This window comes from Pholcus phalangioides, unplaced genomic scaffold (assembly GCF_987345545.1).
Source record: "Pholcus phalangioides strain wild (caught in Gottingen) unplaced genomic scaffold, Ppha-v1.0 ptg000011l_1, whole genome shotgun sequence".
NCBI classification, from domain to species: domain Eukaryota; kingdom Metazoa; phylum Arthropoda; class Arachnida; order Araneae; family Pholcidae; genus Pholcus; species Pholcus phalangioides.
Window position 1 is genome coordinate 41010939 of NW_028301604.1, and position 19157 is coordinate 41030095.

General features: G+C 34.0%; 1 protein-coding gene across 12 annotated transcripts in view; it reads left to right on the forward strand.

The window, feature by feature from the left end:
* Oga (O-GlcNAcase) overlaps nt 1-19157 on the forward strand; it is a 338350-nt gene that overhangs the window by 133307 nt on the left and 185886 nt on the right. For 9 of the 12 annotated variants that reach the window (XM_089239539.1, XM_089239538.1, XM_089239540.1 and 6 more), the window contains one exon: nt 2877-3158. The exons of the other annotated variants lie outside the window; for them this stretch is intronic. In XM_089239539.1, the coding sequence (XP_089095665.1) occupies nt 2877-3158 (282 nt within the window). The remainder of the gene's footprint in view (nt 1-2876; nt 3159-19157) is intronic. 12 annotated transcript variants of the gene reach the window in all.

Below are 19157 nucleotides of genomic sequence, written 5' to 3' on the forward strand. Positions count from 1 at the left end.
TGCTCAATATGAGTATGCATTCATATAGCATTTCGAGCATAACTCTTGATATAATTTTTTTTCAAACTCACCTTCTCAATGTAAAGATAAATGGTGCTTTTTGATACAATCTGTTCGTAGTCCAATGTTATTAGTGATCTAATGCACGGATAGGTGAGGTTTAAAGAAATCATAATTACTATTCATATGAATTATTAATTTTATATACTGATTAAATGAAATCATTAAATTCATACCCAATTTTTTCAAACTTCTCATAAACGTTATTTTAGCCTATGACATCACATTGCATATAAAACATTGGACAATTATAATTAAAAATCATAAATTGAAAAAAATCATTCAGGAAAATTAAAGTATTTGTATGCTCGACACTGGGTCATAAAAATAAAGGGTGGGATTAATCAAATGATTTTATAATTGCTTTAAATTAACCATCATGCCATCAATAAGTTGCACAATTTTTTCTTGGAATGTAATTTTTTCTACATTTTTTATAGTAATTATACACTTGCAAATGATGATTCCCTTGGTTGAGGGAATAATCAGCGACCACTCAGCAACATTATGTATCACACTTTGGATACTTCAATTTGTTTATATAATAATTTTATAAAACGGAAATAAATAACTGTTAAATAAAGCTTTACATACCTCATCAACTGCTTGAGTATCAATCAGATTCTTCCAATCTTCCAGAAATGCGATGGAGCATGTTTCTTGTGACGGTCGAAACGTATGAAGAGCTGTACCAATGTCCCAAACATGTTTCTTGAAATTTCTCTAATTCGTTACATCAGCCGTTCCCAACTGGTGTCCCGTGGAGACCTTGGGGCTCCTTGTGCACTCTCCAGGGGCTCCGCTGCCACTTGAGAAAAATAAAAAAAAAACAGTAAAATTAAAAAAATTAATAATAAATAATATAAAAATTATATAAATATAATTAATTATAAATATTTTTAAATAGTAAAAATAAATCAGTAACTTCGATGAATAATTAAGAAATGGGCCTACGGGGCTCCACCGTAGAATTTCTTTACTAAAAAGGGCTCCACCGTAGAATTTCTTTACTAAAAAGGGCTCCACGAGTTAAAAAAGGTTGAGAACCACTGCGTTATATTATTCAATAAAATAAAACTACCAATAACAAAAATAAATAACATCTTGCGGCAATAGCCAACGTGATCGTCCTCCATCTTGTTTTCAAAAACACTCGCAGCAGCAGAGAAAAAAAGAAGAAACGTGATCTTTATTGGCGAATCAGCATCAAGATCATCAGCATCACTTGTTAAACGCAGTGGCCTTGTCACAACTGCTCACTGGTTAGTCGAGAATACCGATTTTTTTCTAAGATGCACGATAGCATTCACCCACATGTTATTCGATCTGCCGTTTAACAGTCATTGCATGAATAAGGCCATTAGTTATTTGTACAGTAACTAACACATTCCTACATTCAATTTTACACACAACTGGTCACTCATACGTTCAGGGCAGATGACATGTCAGGTGCAAAACGTACCGGATGCCAAATGTAATGGGGTGAAATGTTAGAGGAAAAATTTCTGGATCTCGTTTTGCTCATGTGAAGCACTGGAGAGCATTGCATTTTCACTGTCACAGCTACAATTTTTTTCAATGTTTGAACTGGTAAATTTCTTGAAAGATATTGCTTTAGTGACTGGTTTTCTTAATCTCTTAAAATGTTGATGTAAGAAAAATTCTATTTGTTTTTGATTTTTTTTTCTTTGGATATACATTGTAATGTATTTGTTTATCTCCCATTGATCTAATCTGATGTTTCTGTACGCCACCAATGTTCATTTTCCTATTTTGCTGCTTAATTGTAATGTAAGGGCTCGGGCCTATAATGATATTAAATTACATTCATATAGAGTTTCATGAACTTGCTAAAGATAAACCATCAGAATGTACCCCAAGGTTAGAAAATGTAAGAATGAAAAGTTTTGATTAATAAAGAACATATCTTTTGTATATGTTACAAATATATATTTCCTTTATTTAAGATTTTTAAAACACAGTTATAAAACATTTAGAGGCTAAGCAAGCTTGTGAGCTCACAAAACAATATCCAATACATATCTGTCAACATAAATAATACCGAGAAAAGAAAGGAAAAAAACCACTTATATATATAACCAAAAAATAAGTGGCAACAGGAATGTCAAAAAAAATTGGCATTTAGCAGCGTATGCTAGATAAAAGATTTCATAAAAGATTTTTTTAAATTGATAAAAAAAGATGTACATGAAGATTGTTCACTTATTATCTGAGGAATTGAATTAAATATATATATATTAAATATGTTCTTACCGTGTATAATAAACAATTTTTTTTACAAGGGGAAACAATATATTTGCATCATTTTCATGTGATTAAAAAAACAATTTTTCAATTAAACCACTTGACTAAACCAGTGTTGTTTAAACCCAAATTTAGAAGCGCAAATTTTTTAAACTTATTTTCTTTTATGAATTTTATCTTTTGTTTTGTTCTTTTAATTGCTCTTATTAGTAGAAAAAATTAGATGAAATTGAAGCAAAAAATTTGGTGAAAAGCAGAAAGGGTGAGGTTTTGATAAGGAATTTAAAAAAAAATGAGGGACCTCAAACTTTTGAGACTCTATGTTCTTTTAATTTCAATAGTTTTTTGAATTGAGTGTTTTAATTTCTTGAATGCTTCTTTTTCTTAAACTGACAACTCAGTTCCGTCAATTTTTTTCAATGTACTTTATGCGTAGTTGATTTAATTAACTGTAAATTTTAATACATAATAAAGTTTTCCTGGAAGATAACTGAAAAATATATGTATATACTGATCTTCATTTCTCTAAAAGGTGATATTTTTCTTAACAGGAACAAAAGTGATTTCCAAACTCATTACTGTTCAATCCATTCAAGAATTATCAGAAATATTACACAGACCTCCTGTGATATGGGATAATCTTCATGCTAATGATTATGATCAAAAACGTCTATTCCTTGGACCATACTGTGGTAGATCCACTGAGCTCATACCTCATCTTCGTGGGGTCTTATCCAATCCAAACTGTGAATATGAGGCAAATTTTGTTCCGATACATACTTTGGCACAATGGAGCAAGTGTAATACTGATGGGAAAACAGATTTAACATTGAGTGAGTTCTTGTTTTCTGTTACTTTTGAATACCACAAATAACTCTTAAATTGTTTGTAGAGAACAGTGGTATTAGTTTTAGGATATAAAGCAGCAGCTTATACGGTTTTGTGAAAATATTTTGGTTACTGTGACTGTAGTGTAAAAGCAGATAATTTTCAGTAAAATATCGATTTTTTATTGCCTTCTCTTCCTCATTTCTTGAAAAATCAATGTGTGGTTTTGAAGGTTTTTGTGGTTGCATAATATCAATTAGCATCAAAAAAATGTTTAGAATAAATCAGTGACAGGGATGTTTGCCACTGTGGAAAGGTCAAACAGTCCCTGAGAAGTTACAAAATTGGAAAATAGTTGCAGAAGTAGAAAAAATTGAAAAAAAATGAGGGAGAATGTGTCAGTCATAAAATTCCATGTTAATTTAGCATCAAGTCTCAAGAATTAAATGAAAATTATTCAGCAAAAGTACAAATAGTATCAAGGGCTTTTGAGCTGAAAACAAGTTATAAAGAGTCTTTATAACATACGAGAGCATACTTTTCAACGTCAAAAGCTCATCCCTCTATGTTAAGCAGGACTTAGACTTGGTAAAATATCCTACTTTTGTCCTACTTTATTACTTTTTACCAAATTCTGTCAACAAAATTCATGTAACGTTTTCTAAATGGAGAGAGAATAGAGCACATGTATCCGAATATTGCCAAATACAAATGTAGTAGATAGCAATTATAATGATTCTGCCAAGGCAGAAATTGTATCATTTTTCAGGTTATTTGGGTGTCTATGTGAACCATTTGGTTTATTAATCTTTCCAATCTGATACTACCCAATAGCATTCAAATGTCTTCTGCAGTTTTATGACATGAAGAGACATACACAATGTATACAAAAAAAGTTCTGCAACAAACTGAAAATAAAAGTGCTTCATTTTCAAAAACAATGACCCTGGTATTGAACATTAAAATGTAAATAAAAATCTCTTTAAAAAAAGATAAACAGCGCCGTAAAATCATCTGACAAACTGAAAATAAAAGTGCTTCATTTTCAAAAACAATGACCCTGGTATTGAACATTAAAATGTAAATAAAAATCTCTTTAAAAAAAGATAAACAGCGCCGTAAAATCATCTGACAAACTGAAAATAAAAGTGCTTCATTTTCAAAAACAATGACCCTGGTATTGAACATTAAAATGTAAATAAAAATCTCTTTAAAAAAAGATAAACAGCGCCGTAAAATCATCTGGGTCACCTTTACTTATTTACATTGGACCTTGTTATTTACACATTTTATGCTGTGCTTTTGGAAGTGGTCTTGAAGGAGTGCCATTCTTAACACATTGCAAGTGGGGGACTGAGATCTCAATCCAACATTGTCTGACTACAATTTAAAACTTGTTCTTGAACTTTCTTCCACTTCAATAAGTTCAATAAGTTGCCAAGTGTGGCATTCTTTTGCTCCATTTTGGAAATGAAAGAAAAGAAATGGTGTTCAAATCTCTTTTTCTCCTCTACATTAAGTTGGTGGAAAAAAATGTATAAAATGGGGGGGGGGAGGAACACAGAAGTAATGTATGTATCAAAATATTCTTGTACCTATGGTTGTAACATCACATTAGTGGCAGGAGAAAAACACTGATTTGGAAATGGATAAGATAAGAAGTGTTAAAAAACTTGCATGTTTTTATAATTTTCCGTGCATCAAGGAAAAGTTGACAGACCGAACTGTGAACAACTCCTTGAAAAAAAGGTTGCAATGTATTGTGAGGAGAGACAGAAAAGGGTTATCTGTTGTTGCTAGTATGTTGTTTTGGCCCAAAATTTTTTTTTTTTACCAAATCCTTTCTGTCTCTTTGTTTTGACTGGACCCATTCTTACACTAAAAACAGTGCGATAACAAATTTATATTTTTGAAATATTTTAAAAATTAAATAAGTTCTAAAGTGCTTTTTATTACTGTGCTCTGATTATGTCCCCCCCCCCCACTTCTAATTTTTTTGTGAGGGAGGCCTGGTTAAGTTTTCAGTGCTCAGCACAGGTCACTTTTTCCACTTTATGTGCTGAAAACCACAACTTGGGTTGCTCACATTTTGACATAGCTGCAATGTGATGTTCTATACTTGGAATTTCAGTAAAGGATGCTTAGAAATTTGAAGTGCATGCCCTGTGCAGAAAAATCTTCAAAGCATTTGAATGCATTTTTTCCCTTTTTTCTGAGTATGCAATTAATTTTCTTACACTGACCACAAATCTGCTACCTCCAATTGTTGATTTCCTTAAGTGGCTGCCTATACTGCCCTCCTAAGCCTAAAGGGCGTATCTCAATTTTTTTCTCAAGCTGGAAACAGAAAGAAAAAAAGAAAAAAATATATATATATATATGTTACACCGGCAAAGTATGAAATCCAGGCATTCTATACAATGCCTGGTCGTTTCAGGCAAAGTATGAAATACCGGTTTAATTCTATACTTTGCCTAGGCATTCTATACAATGCCTACACACAATCCAGGCAAAGTATGGAATGGGTCATTCCATGTCAAATCACCCAGCCGTGACACCCATAGTCTCAGATTTCAATAATTTTTTTTTAATTTGTTGCATTTACCATCCTTATTAACCGTGTGAAATATTATTTGCATATCTCTAAAACTTTTTGAGAAAAAAAAATGTTGAAATTTGTCAAAAACTGATGCAGATGACTTTTCCGAGGCTCAATTTTTAAGCGGCATTGTTTGGGAAAATAAATCATAACTTTTTCAATTTTCAATATATTCAAGTGAAATTTTCACTAAAGTGTTCACAAAAACATACAGAATATGAATAAAAACAATTAATACACTTACATTTCAAATTTACATGCAAAAAAATTATGTAAACTTTGTTTTTGTGGAATTTTTCGTTAGAAAAAATACAATTTTTCAAACGTATTTTTAGACCAGAGGCACAGCAGTTACCAAAACAACTTTTATTTTAAATTTCTCCTAAATATATGAAGTAAAATACTGGAGAAAAAAAAATAATGGTTTTTTGACCGTTAATATGTTTATTCTGGCTCGCAACACAAAATTCATCGAAATAAGAATGGATCGTTCCGATTTCAAATCATTCAACTAGATACTGAAATGCAACCCATCATCCCGGATTCCAATTATTATTTTTTATTTATTGCTTCTACCATGCTTGTTGACTATGCAAAGTTTCATGTACATATCTCAAATATTTTTTGAGAAAAAAAATGTTTTCTAACCTCATGAATGACGTCTCTTAGGCTAAACCCCATTCAAGCAATATTATTTGTGAAAATATATCATAAATTTGCAGACTTTCAATACATTCAAATGTAATTTCCACTAAAATGCTCACAAAAAAAAATGCAGATTATGAATAGAAAAAATTTAAACCTTAGAGGAAAAAAGGCATTTAAATTTAATTTGTTTATTAATTATTATTTTTTTTATTTTTAAACACTTTTTTTTGGATGCACAGCATGAATTTTCAATTTTTTTAAAATTGACTCCTAAAAAATAAAACATAATATAAAGAATACACATATTAATATATTACGAAAACTGTAGAAAAGTAAACATTATTTTGACAGTTAATACATTTGAGTAACAAAACACAATTGTACTTATATGACTACATTAATTATATTTGTATATTTTGACTTAATATAATGATTCATGCTTAGTAAAAAGAAATTTATATTTTATTTTTCATGTATGCTTATACATTTATTACAGTATTCACTAAATTAAGTTTCATGAGTAGTTAATGCACAGTAATTCAAAACAATTGATAAATTTTAAAATTCTAGGATTAGATGAATTCATGAAATAATTAGAAATGTTAATGTAATGTGTCAAATGGGAGTTGGTGAAAAAAAAAAAAAGGTTTTTGGTGAATAAAATAATTTTTTAAATCAAACCCTCATGTTCAGATTCTTAGAAGTGTTCAAATTCCAAATAATTAATTTCACTTTTAATTGATCTATAAATATTTCTTATGATGCAACAAAGACAAACTTTTGCAATCTGATATATTTTTGCATAAAGAATTATTTTATATTTGATAAATCCAGATAATATTATTCATATATATAGATTAATTTTTTGAAGTTTTTTAACATGCTTAATTATAAAGTTATTTTACCACAACAGTGTTAATTTTTTTTTAATTACTTTGATTTTTACAGTATATATTTTAATAAACATGTATTTAATATATATGATAAATATGAAATGGTTATACATGTGTGAAAAAAAATCTACATTACAATATTTAATACAGACCAGGGTTGGGTTTTTGACGTCAAAAACTGGTTTTTGACATGACAAGTGTCAAAAACTGGTTTAAACTGTCAAAAACTGGTTTAAACCGTCAAAAACTGTCAAAAACCTAAATGAATGCCTTTTGATAATGTTTTGAACATAATAGGTGTACAACATAATGAAAAACTTACTTTTTGGCATATTACAATGTTTTATTTTTAAACATTAATTTATTACAATAATTAAAACAAAATATTAATTATAATTTGCACTTTTGAATTTTTCAACATATCTAGTCTAGAACATATAAAATATAATTTTATGGTTTATTTATCTAAGCTACTCATTACCTGTGTTCAATTTGTTAAGTGGATTAGAGCTGCTTATTCAAAATATGTATGATAGGGCATCAGGGTTAGGTTTTTGACCCCAGAAACTAACTCGGTATTAAAACTATCAAAATCTTACTGTCAATGATGTCAAATAGTTTTTGTTAACTTGATAGATATGTTAAATAACAAAATACTTACTTTTATTTAGATTAAAGGGTTTTATATTCAGAATTATAATTACTGAGGAAAATATATATATTTTGATATTTTAAATTTTCTGATCTGCCCAAAATTTTATTCCATATACAATTTCTGACGCAGCATCTGTTAATGCACTAACTAAACTCATTTATTTTCGCCTGAAAATTTCTTAGATCAGCGTGTATAAATTCACACAGCTTTAAAGAGTATTTTCAACCAAAGCAGAGCTAACAAGACTTGATACCCAAAGCATTTGTTTTGCACGTTTGAATACAGCTTCAATTGGAAAACCATTGCATTATAAATACTAGTAAATGTACCATATCATAGTGCAAAAGTAAGAATAAACCAAGTTTGACATATACACGCTAGCATTGCCAAATTAAATGACATTTTAGTCCTACAATTTAGTATTTTGATCGCTAGATATATTTCAATGTTATGTGCAATAAGAGTATTGTTTTAAGTATCAGTGGTTATCTAGATAATTTAATAATAACAGAAATCAACATTACATACATGATGTAATAAACTTTTTTAAACACTTATCTGTTGTAAAAAGAGTACAGCAGATAGTTTATATCAATGCATATATATAAGCAGTTGAAGAAATTTTGGAAGGTCAAGAATCATCTTGAATCAAAGAGTGTCAAATCGTTCCACAGTTTTCCATTCAATGCTCATGTTATGCTTTATTCAAATTTTATAAGAAAAAAAAAAACATATATTGTCCAAAATAATTCTGTCGGGAGTAGAAAATTATTTTAGAATCTTATTAAATATTTATTCTTTGTATAACATAGTCACTTTAAACATTACATGCAATTAACGTGTGCATTTTCAATGGGAATTTTTATATCGAAAAGCAATATTTGAGGTTTTTGACAAAGGTTTTTGATGGAGGGTTTTTGACGTGACAGTTTAAACTGCGGTTTAAACCGTCAAAAACTGCCATGTGTCAAAAACCTGCCAACCCTGATACAGACCTAGATAGATTTTTCCTAAGAAATAATTTAAAATTGCTGATAAAAAGCCAGAATATGAGCCATCAAATCACAAAGAATGAAATAATTATCAGATACAACCTGATTTTTGTAGCTGAGGCAGATGGAAGAGTAGAATTAAAACCTAATGTATATAATGCCTGGTGGTGATATATTAGATGAGATGTTTCTTGTTGTGATGATGATTGTAAAAAATAATAATAGCTTCTGTGAAGATATAAACTATGGCACACTGGTCTTTGTCCTTCAGAGGGCAGCTAGTGTCTTATTTAATTATAAGACTTTATCATTCCAGCAGGTGATGATAAAGTCACTGCTGCTGCTTTATTGCGAAAACTAAAACAAAAGTGTTAGAACTAAACTGCCCCCACCCCCATCAAATGATGCAAGTCTCAATTATGATCTTGCTGAAGACAGAGAATGTACTCCATAAAGTAGCCTACTCCAGGGTTAGCAAATTTTTCTTATGATAACACAATTTCCATTTGAGCTAAATATTTTATATCAGTTTGGAATTCAGAGTAAAATTTCAGAAAATGCACTTGAAATTTATAGTGTTGGAAAAGAAACTGGATCTGACTGTCATAAAAAGTGTTATGCAAAAGTGTAAAATCTGTTACCCATTACATCATTGGCCCCATCGGACATCAATATTGAGGAGTGGAGCAAGTTCTTAACATTTATATACTGTGTGTTTAAGCATCATAGAGCTTTTTTCTCAAAGTATGAAATATATCTGAAAGCATGCTTTAATCCTTTAAAATGTCATAAGAAAAAAATAACAAAAGGTTTAAGGATAATAAACTTGTATTTTTCATGTATAAATGAAATAAATGGTTGTACAAAATCAATTCCAGGGCAAAAAATATGCCATGCCTGTAGGGACAGTGAATATAAACAACAATAAATTAGGTGAAGAAACTGAATACTGTGAAGAGATGAACAGTGATAGTAATGTAGAGAAGTAACTTGGAAAAATGTCAATTATTAAACAAGAAGCTCTTAAAGAAATAAATTCATCTCTACAGAACATAGAAGAGTCACCAATTAAACTTCATAGGGTAGCTCCACAGTGCAAGTCAAACAATGCCAAAAGAAAAGTTGAATCTGCTTGTAACACTTTAAAATCAAATGTTTGTAAAGTTATTGAAGAACAATTACCAGAAAATGAATCTCAAAGCACACTTAATGAAGATATTAAACATAAAGCAAATATGATTATTTTAATAAAGTTAATTACAAATAAGACTCAATTTAGCCATCACAACAAGGGGAAAACTGTAAATTTTAACTCTGGCCCCTGCTTTAAGAAAGGGGAACACGGAAAAAAATCTGAAGAGTTCAATGTCACTGAATATGCTGTGCGAAAAGCAGGAGAGCTTTTGTAAATGAAAAAGCAAAGGAGAGCCATCGTGTTTTTATTATAAAAAGAATCAAAAATTAAATTTCAACGATTTTTTGCAATCTAATTTTTTAATGCAATTGTTTAAATTTTCTTTCCTAGTCATAATCTACATTTTTTTGTGAGCATTTTAGTGGAAATTTCATTTGAATGTATTGAAAATCTGCAAATTTATGATATATTTTCACAAATAATATTGCTTGAATGGGGTTTAGCCTAAGAGACGTCATTCATGAGGTTAGAAAACATTTTTTTTCTCAAAAAATATTTGAGATATGTACATGAAACTTTGCATAGTCAACAAGCATGGTAGAAGCAATAAATAAAAAATAATAATTGGAATCCGGGATGATGGGTTGCATTTCAGTATCTAGTTGAATGATTTGAAATCGGAACGATCCAGTCTTATTTCGATGAATTTTGTGTTGCGAGCCAGAATAAACATATTAACGGTCAAAAAACCATTATTTTTTTTTCTCCAGTATTTTACTTCATATATTTAGGAGAAATTTAAAATAAAAGTTGTTTTGGTAACTGCTGTGCCTCTGGTCTAAAAATACGTTTGAAAAATTGTATTTTTTCTAACGAAAAATTCCACAAAAACAAAGTTTACATAATTTTTTTGCATGTAAATTTGAAATGTAAGTGTATTAATTGTTTTTATTCATATTCTGTATGTTTTTGTGAACACTTTAGTGAAAATTTCACTTGAATATATTGAAAATTGAAAAAGTTATGATTTATTTTCCCAAACAATGCCGCTTAAAAATTGAGCCTCGGAAAAGTCATCTGCATCAGTTTTTGACAAATTTCAACATTTTTTTTTCTCAAAAAGTTTTAGAGATATGCAAATAATATTTCACACGGTTAATAAGGATGGTAAATGCAACAAATAAAAAAAAATCATTGTAATCTGAGATTATGGGTGTCATTTTGGCATTTTGCCGGATGATTTGAAATACAATGACCCAAATATCTTCTTCCAACAAATCTCTTAAGGGGCGGTATAAAATATTACATAAAATTAAAATTTCACAGAATTTTCTTTTTTTTCCGGAAACATTTCCCTTTGGCTCTCATGAAAAAGGATCTGTTGAGGGGCTGTATAAAATATTACAATTTAGTCAAATTAAAATTTCACAGAATTTTCGTCATTTTTTCCCTGTAACATATCCTTTTCGCTCTCGTGAAAAAGGATCTGTTGAGGGGCGGTATAAAATATTACTATTCCGTCAAATTAAAATTTCACAGAATTTTCGTCATTTTTTCCCTGTAACATATCCTTTTCGCTCTCGTGAAAAAGGATCTGTTGAGGGGCGGTATAAAATATTACAATTTCGTCAAATTAAAATTTCACAGAATTTTCGTCATTTTTTCCCTGTAACATATCCTTTTCGCTCTCGTGAAAAAGGATCTGTTGAGGGGCGGTATAAAATATTACAATTTCGTCAAATTAAAATTTCACAGAATTTTCGTCATTTTTTTCCCGCAAATGTTTCCCCTTTCGCTCTCATGAAAAAGGATCTGTTGAGGTTCGTAATTTTTTGCCGAAAACATGCATTGGCCAGCGACGACTTCCATTCTTATTGGTGTATAATCGCACCATTTGATCCACGATGTGGACTCCATATTTAATTTCGTTATTGTAGGCCACTGTTTCGGGGGTCTTTTTCACGTTTCCGTTGATAGTTACATCAGTATTAAGTGAACTCAGAACTAGAACATTTTTAATCTTTTTTCTCTGATAAGATGTCATCAAAATATCAGTTCCAGTTTTGAATACTATCGACGAGTAGAGATGTGTGTTCCTGTTTTAGTAGTTGGAGGTACCTCACGACAGTCTTTTTGAAGGGTCCCAACCAAGCTTGTCCTTTTCAAAAATGCACATAATCTCAGTGATGTAAAATAATCATCTGTTGTTTTGTTTCGACGTTCTCGTAGATAAGGTTTGGCTAATCGAATTACATGTTCATAGACAAGTTGATTTGCTGGTCTGGTGTTATCTGCCCCAGTGTAATCGAAACTGATTTTCTGTCCATTCAGAATATACTTGGAATCAACGCAGGCACGAAGCCAGAATTTTATCCGAAATTTATCTGGCTTACTTGGGATATACTGTGTAAATGGACATCTTGCTTTTGATGGTAGAAGTTGTTCGCCGACAGTTAGATTGGGCCCTGGTTTGTAGCAAGTCGCACTGTATTCTATGAATGAAATCCATAGTGAACATGCAAGAGAAAATTGGTCAGTTTTTAATATTTCAGACCTTTCAGATTTCAGATCGAATTGCATGAATTTCAAAATTTCTTTGAAACAATGTCTTGTAATTGTTTGGGGAAAAAATAGGGGACCCCAAATCTCGACGACCACAATGAATTCAGTAGGAAGTTTTTTGCACCTCTTGCATGCATAATGGATATCATTGCATCCAGTTCAAGCAAAGAAACCGACCAAGAAGTTTCATTCAGACGACGATGGGCTTCAGCTTCTGTATATGTCGAATCATTTTGTCGCAGAAAATAAGGCCCCATGAACCCAGAACACTTTCATTTATGTTTTTTGAACGCATAAAATGTGGGGCCTTGATTTTCTCTCAATATATTTTGTGATCCTCGACATCCTAAAGTTGAGGAAGGTTCTATGATTTTCCATATGCTCCCATCTGCTGCAGTTTCTTAGATCGTTTCTGTGGCTTCAACGAGTTATAATGAGTCACACCACGGTCATTTTCTGCACACGAGAGCTAATTAGACCGGGACATATAATTTATTGCGGTTTCCGAACGGCAAGCTTGTTTCTATGCTCATCGAGAGGTTGGTGCACTAACTCCTCAATGGGGGACTTTCTGCGGTCAAGTCACCGTGCCTGTTGTACCCCTGTGTCAGGGAAGTTTTCTGACAAAGACGAACCGGGTATCGAACTCGCGACACCTCTAGACATCCTTTGGTACTTTAGGCGAGTATCTTATCAACCTGAGCTACCGCGCCCGAGAAATAATTTTATATTGATTTAAATCTTCACCAGAACCGCTACTTTCTTCACTACAGTTCGACATAGGGTAGATCTATGCTCTTCTGCACTTTCATCATAACTGCTTCCAGAGTTTCTCTCATCTAATCTTTGCATCTCCTGGAGTATTTTTTCAGTAAATATACATTTTCTCGTCATTCTAAACCAGTTTCCCAAAGTGGGCAATATCGCCTCCTGGTGGGCGATAGAAACCACAGGTATAATATAGGATCCTATGGGTTCGCTTGAGTTGGGGGGCGATGAGGGAAAAATTTATCTGAAGATGGGGGCGATGGAACAAAAAGTTTGGGAAATTATGTTCTAAACTAACTGTTTGAAAAGATTACATGCATTCAAATTTTCTACGTCCCAGAATAAACAATTTAACGGATAATATGATAAGAATGCTTGACAAAAACCAAAAATGACACACCTGCTGACGACACTTGCAGATAAGAATGAGAGGAAAAGAAAGGTCACACACAAGATCAAATGCAAAAAAGACTTTTAGAAGGATTATAACCTACTTAGAAATCAATTGTGACGACGATAGTAGTATTTACCACATAATGTGCTAGGATATAAGGAAGGGTCACTATGACCCTCTTCAGTCTTTCTAGGTATATCCGCTCGTAGCTTCGTTGTTAAAAAAGATAACGAAAGGAAGCTTTGGTATACAATAAGAACTTGCTAATTCAGGAAAAGTCCAGAAATTCCAGGTGGTTTGGTTTATTCTTAGCAGAGATATGTAAGCTTAAACAGCGTGCAGGGTCAAAAAGACCCCCGTTCCGTCTTTCTACTGTTAATATTTCATCATTGATAAATGGAACTTCCAAATGCGGATTATGCGATATCATTTTGTCTTGAAGTAACCAAGATTTTTATCTACGGATTTATGAACAAAAAATATAATGTATAAAGCTCCCGTTAACTCATCTATTCGAGGGAAAGTGACCGTGGTATGTTGGTCACGGAAAACAAATTGGTATACATAGGTTTACCATATTTTATCAGTGGAAATACGGGAGATAGAGATCCTAAGTAAAGAATTGCTTATTGTTAGGCTGACCATATTATCAATTGAAAACTCTGATATAAAGATTCTGATGCATGTCGAGCATCTTTTAATCTTTGTACACAATTTCTCAATCTAACACAATATAACCCTATAGTTTCTGATCTCTTATCAAATTAAGTGAGAAAAATTCATCTAATAATGAGATGGCATGTGCTCTGGTATTTGGCTCAAAGTACTCTTTTAGTGTCATGTATGCAGATTTCCCATCAGTATTTTTAGCTATCAGACTTCCGTACAGCGGATCAACTGCATAGTATATTGTTGAATATGCCCTATTTTTTCTCAAATCATAATCCAATACTTCTTTACGTGATGCGGTTTCATCATCCAATGGAGGTTCTGTTTCATTTATGAAAGACCAACAACGCCTATCCATGAGAAGGACCTTAATATCAGCTATCCAAGTATGCCAATTGTTCCCATTTAGGACCTTAATTTTTACATCCTTTATATACTTAATGTATAAGAATATAATTTATAAGCATACATAAAAATAAAACAATAAAGTATAATAACAGGGATGGGATTGCTGCGCCAATTGCGCCAAGCTGCACCATTAGCAATTTCCTGCTACATACTGCGCCATAACGTTGATTTTCCGAGAAAATTTGGCGCTTCTGCGCCAATCGGGGTTCTCTGAAATTTCCCTCTTCAGCTTTCGATGACGTCATTTGAATCATGCTGTGGCGTCAACCTCGGCGTTGCTACTGTAACTAAAGGCCCATTTACATGAGGCAAGTGCTTTAGTTGGTAACTTAATTTTAAGTTGCCAAGTATGATATAATGTATGCAGACAATTGAAAACCTTTGTGTGTGTTCCGGTTTTTTTTTGTAGAATTCATCAAGATAACTGGTTCTGCCAAGGTTTCCTGCATTTGGGTGTGAAAATAGTGCGTCCATATTTCAGATTCCAAAAACCAGCGTCGTCTCAGATTGATTAAAAAATCGAATTTTGAGCTAAAAAAAGTTTGGGTTTTTTAACCTATCGGAGGCGACGCAGGTTTTCGGAATCTGAAATGTGGATGCACTATGTTTGCACCATCGAGCTAGAGGGAGTATGACATCAGCTGTCTTCGCCTTGGCAGTGCTGAGAACGTCATCCGCAACATCATTCGTCGGAAGATCACGTGACTCCGTGAAAACACGCACAATCCCCCGTTATTTTCTTATGGCATAAATACGAGATTGAAACAAGATTTTGCTCTCTGGGCTGAAACATGCTTTTTAGCAATAATACACCGGATCCCCACTGTTCTCCCCCCAAGACCGTAAGCCGGTGAGGCTGGAGGAAAACAAAATCTTACAGTTCGACCAGAACGAGTTATCACAGTTCGTGGAGAATCAGTTTTTGTTTTGTCTGATGTGTGGAACAGTCTGTCTCTCTTGTAAGGTCTTCTGGAGTAGCGAGGACGAAGGCTGGCTTGAGACTGTCGATTGACACAGTTTGAGATTTGCCATTGACGTCCAAGGTGTAGAACTTGTCACTACGTGCAAGAATCTTGAAGGGTCTGTTGTAAGGTGTCCGGATAGGTCGGTGAACAATGTCTTATGAACGAAGATGTCGTGTTGACCATCATGACTTGCTGGAACAGATTTGAGGTTCTGCATGTGTTCTCTGAGATGAACCAAGAATTGGTCAGCTTGTGGAGAGATCTTGGAAGAGTGCAAGAATTCCCCTGGTAAACGTAGCGCCTCACCATAGATGAGTTCTGCGGGACTGGCTCCAACATCTTCCTTCAGGCTGCAGCGGATTCCAAGTAAAACGGATGACAATGCTTTTGTCCAGCTACTAGTCTGAAGACACATGATGGAAGCCTTTAGCTGTCTGTGGAATGACTCAACCATCCCGTTAGCAGCTAGATGGTATGCAGTGTTTCTTGTTCTCTCTGTACCCAGTAGGCGAGTGAAAGAACGGAACAGCTCAGATTCAAATTTTGCACCAAGGTCAGTAGTAACAACCTCTGGGACACCGAATCTTGAAATCCATCCTGCAAAGAGAACTTCAGAAACAGATTCAGCAGTTTGATTGACCATAGGAAACACTTCAGGCCACTGAGTAAATCTGTCAACGCATGTGAGACAGTACGTGTAGCCATGTGAAGGTGACAAAGGACCAACAATGTCAATGTGGACATTCCTGTACCAAGATTTGGGTAATGGGAACTGTCAGAGTGGTGACTTGACATGTCTGCTGACCTTGCTCTTCTGGCAAGTCATGCAACATTTAGCAAAATGCATGCAGTCTTTTTCCAAAGATGGCCATATGAATCTGCTTTTTACCAACTTTGTTGTAGCACAACCACTTGGGTGTGAAAGTGAGTGCATAGAATTGAAAACAGCTTTTTGTAAGCTATCTGGTAGAAGAGGTTGAATAATGCCAGTTGAGATGTCACATTGAAGATCAGGACCATCAGACGAAAGAGCGAACGGTTTCGCATCTAGGCGGGAACTGTCAAGCTGTAAGAAATGCAAACTTTCATCGCATTGCTGTTCCTGTGCCATCAGATGAGAGTCAATATTGCCGGGCATTTCTATGCCTGCCAAGCAAGAAAATGCATCAGCAACAGTGTTTTGCTCACCAGAAACGTGCTGTATGTTAGTTGAAAATTGGGATATGTATTCGAGTTGTCATAGCTGCGTGGGAGAGCACTTGTCTGTCATCTGGCATAGGTCAGAGGCTTATGGTCACAGAATATGGTGAACTGTCTGCCCTCCAAGAAATTATATAAGTGTCAAACAGCAGAATAGATTCCCAGCAATTCTCAGTCGTAAACACTGTAGTTCTTTTCTGTTGCAGTAAGCTTGCGTAGAAAGAAAGCAATGGGCTCAACTGAAGTGGAGTGCTTTTGATTCAGCACTGCTCCAAGACTTGTGTCTGAGGCATCAGTCATAAGAACCAGTTCAGCGTCTTGCTTAGAGTAAGTCAACATTGCAGCATTACAAGTCTGGAAAGCCTTTTTAGTTGCAGGAGTCCAAGCAATAGGAGTCTTGTCTTTTTTCTTCTTACTTTTTACCAGGTCTTGGAGTGCAGATTGCTTTTCGGCTGCTAGGTCCAAAAACCTATGGTAAAAATTTATGAGAGCTAAGAAGCGCCTTAAATCGTACACTGTGGTAGGCTTCGGATACTAGCACTGACCTTCTCAGGTAATGGTGATATACCTCTCGAAGATATGAGGTAACCAAGGAACAGTAATTCGGTTTGGCCAAACACACATTTACTGATGTTGAGAACAAAGCGATACTTGTTGAGACGTTAAAAAACTTTGCGCAAGTCCTGTAGATGGACAACAGGTGGACCATCCGTGAGAATCCAGTATGATGTGGAGTGATGAACAGGCATCTGATTGAGAGCAGATTGCATAATGTTTTGGAAATTCTGACAGCAGCTGGTAATAGCAAGAAGTACCAAAAATGGTCTTCAAACCAGGAGGCTGACCAGGCAAAACATTACCTTGTGCAATAAGAGATGTTAATTGATCAATGAGTCGATGGTTCTTGATATCAAGTAATAACTCAAACCGTTACATAAAATCAGCTTCAAAGATGGGGCGAGAGAGACATTGGCAATGACAAATGACCAAGGAAAGTCTCTGCGTAAACCCAAGTCGAGTACTAAATGTTTATTGCCATATGTTTTAATAGCGGTTTCATTGGTAGTGTATAAAATGAAGTTTTCGTGGACAGCTGGTTTGCGGTCACGTATGTGATTAACGGGGAAGACGGGAACATGCTGCGCCCGAATCAATCAGAAAATGCTAACCAGTGTTGAGATTCGGAATGATTAATTGGCATTCGAGGCGGCTAGCATCAGATGCCGCTAGTTCTGATGAGCCTGCACATTTCCCGAAAAATTACAGGGGCTGATGCACTTGCAAGCCTTTGCAGCAAAACACCTGTGATACCAACAGAGATTCGGTGGAAACAGTTTTGCAAATTGTTTTTGTTTCTTGTGTTTGAACGATTTCGGTGCTGAAAGTTTTTTTGTCAGTGAACGCCCTCACGACAAGAACTCAATTTGTTCAGTGAGAGCTTCCACTTTCTTTTTGAGGTTTTGAATGACCGTGAAGGTAGAAGCAGCTGCGATAATCGGTGAAACATCAGTGACTTCATCGATTTTGTCAGCTACTAACGCAAACTCTGTCAGTTGATCCTTGCTGACCGACAAGATTTGCTGCATGTTGACTGGCAGTCACTGTAAAAACAACCATCTCAAAACGTCATCGTGAGCTAGATCTTTCATTTGCCGCAAGAGCTGAGAAAGTTTCTTATCACCTAGCTGTAAGTCATGAAGGGGAGAGCATAATCGTGCATTTCTGGATTCGGCATATTGGTTGATTATACAACCTTTTAACGTTTCGTATGCACCTTCGTCTGGAGGTTTGCAAACAATGTCACTAACGGTAAGTAGTACATTGTTATCCAATACAGCGACAACATTGGGAAATTGTATTTTGTCGTCGGGGATGCCAGAAACCTGAAATTGAGATTTGACTTAAATAAACCATAGTTCAACATTATTTTTCCAAAAGAGAGGTGTGCAAAATGAGATATGAGCAAGTTGAGGTTGAGGCGGCATCGCCATAGTTGGATTTGCCTGAGTTTCGGTTGACACAAGTGAAAAGTAAAGTAAGTGGTGGCCAAGAAAAACGCAACTCACCCCTTGAACAGGAGACTCTGAGCGCTGAAAAATGTCCAGAGAAGAATCTG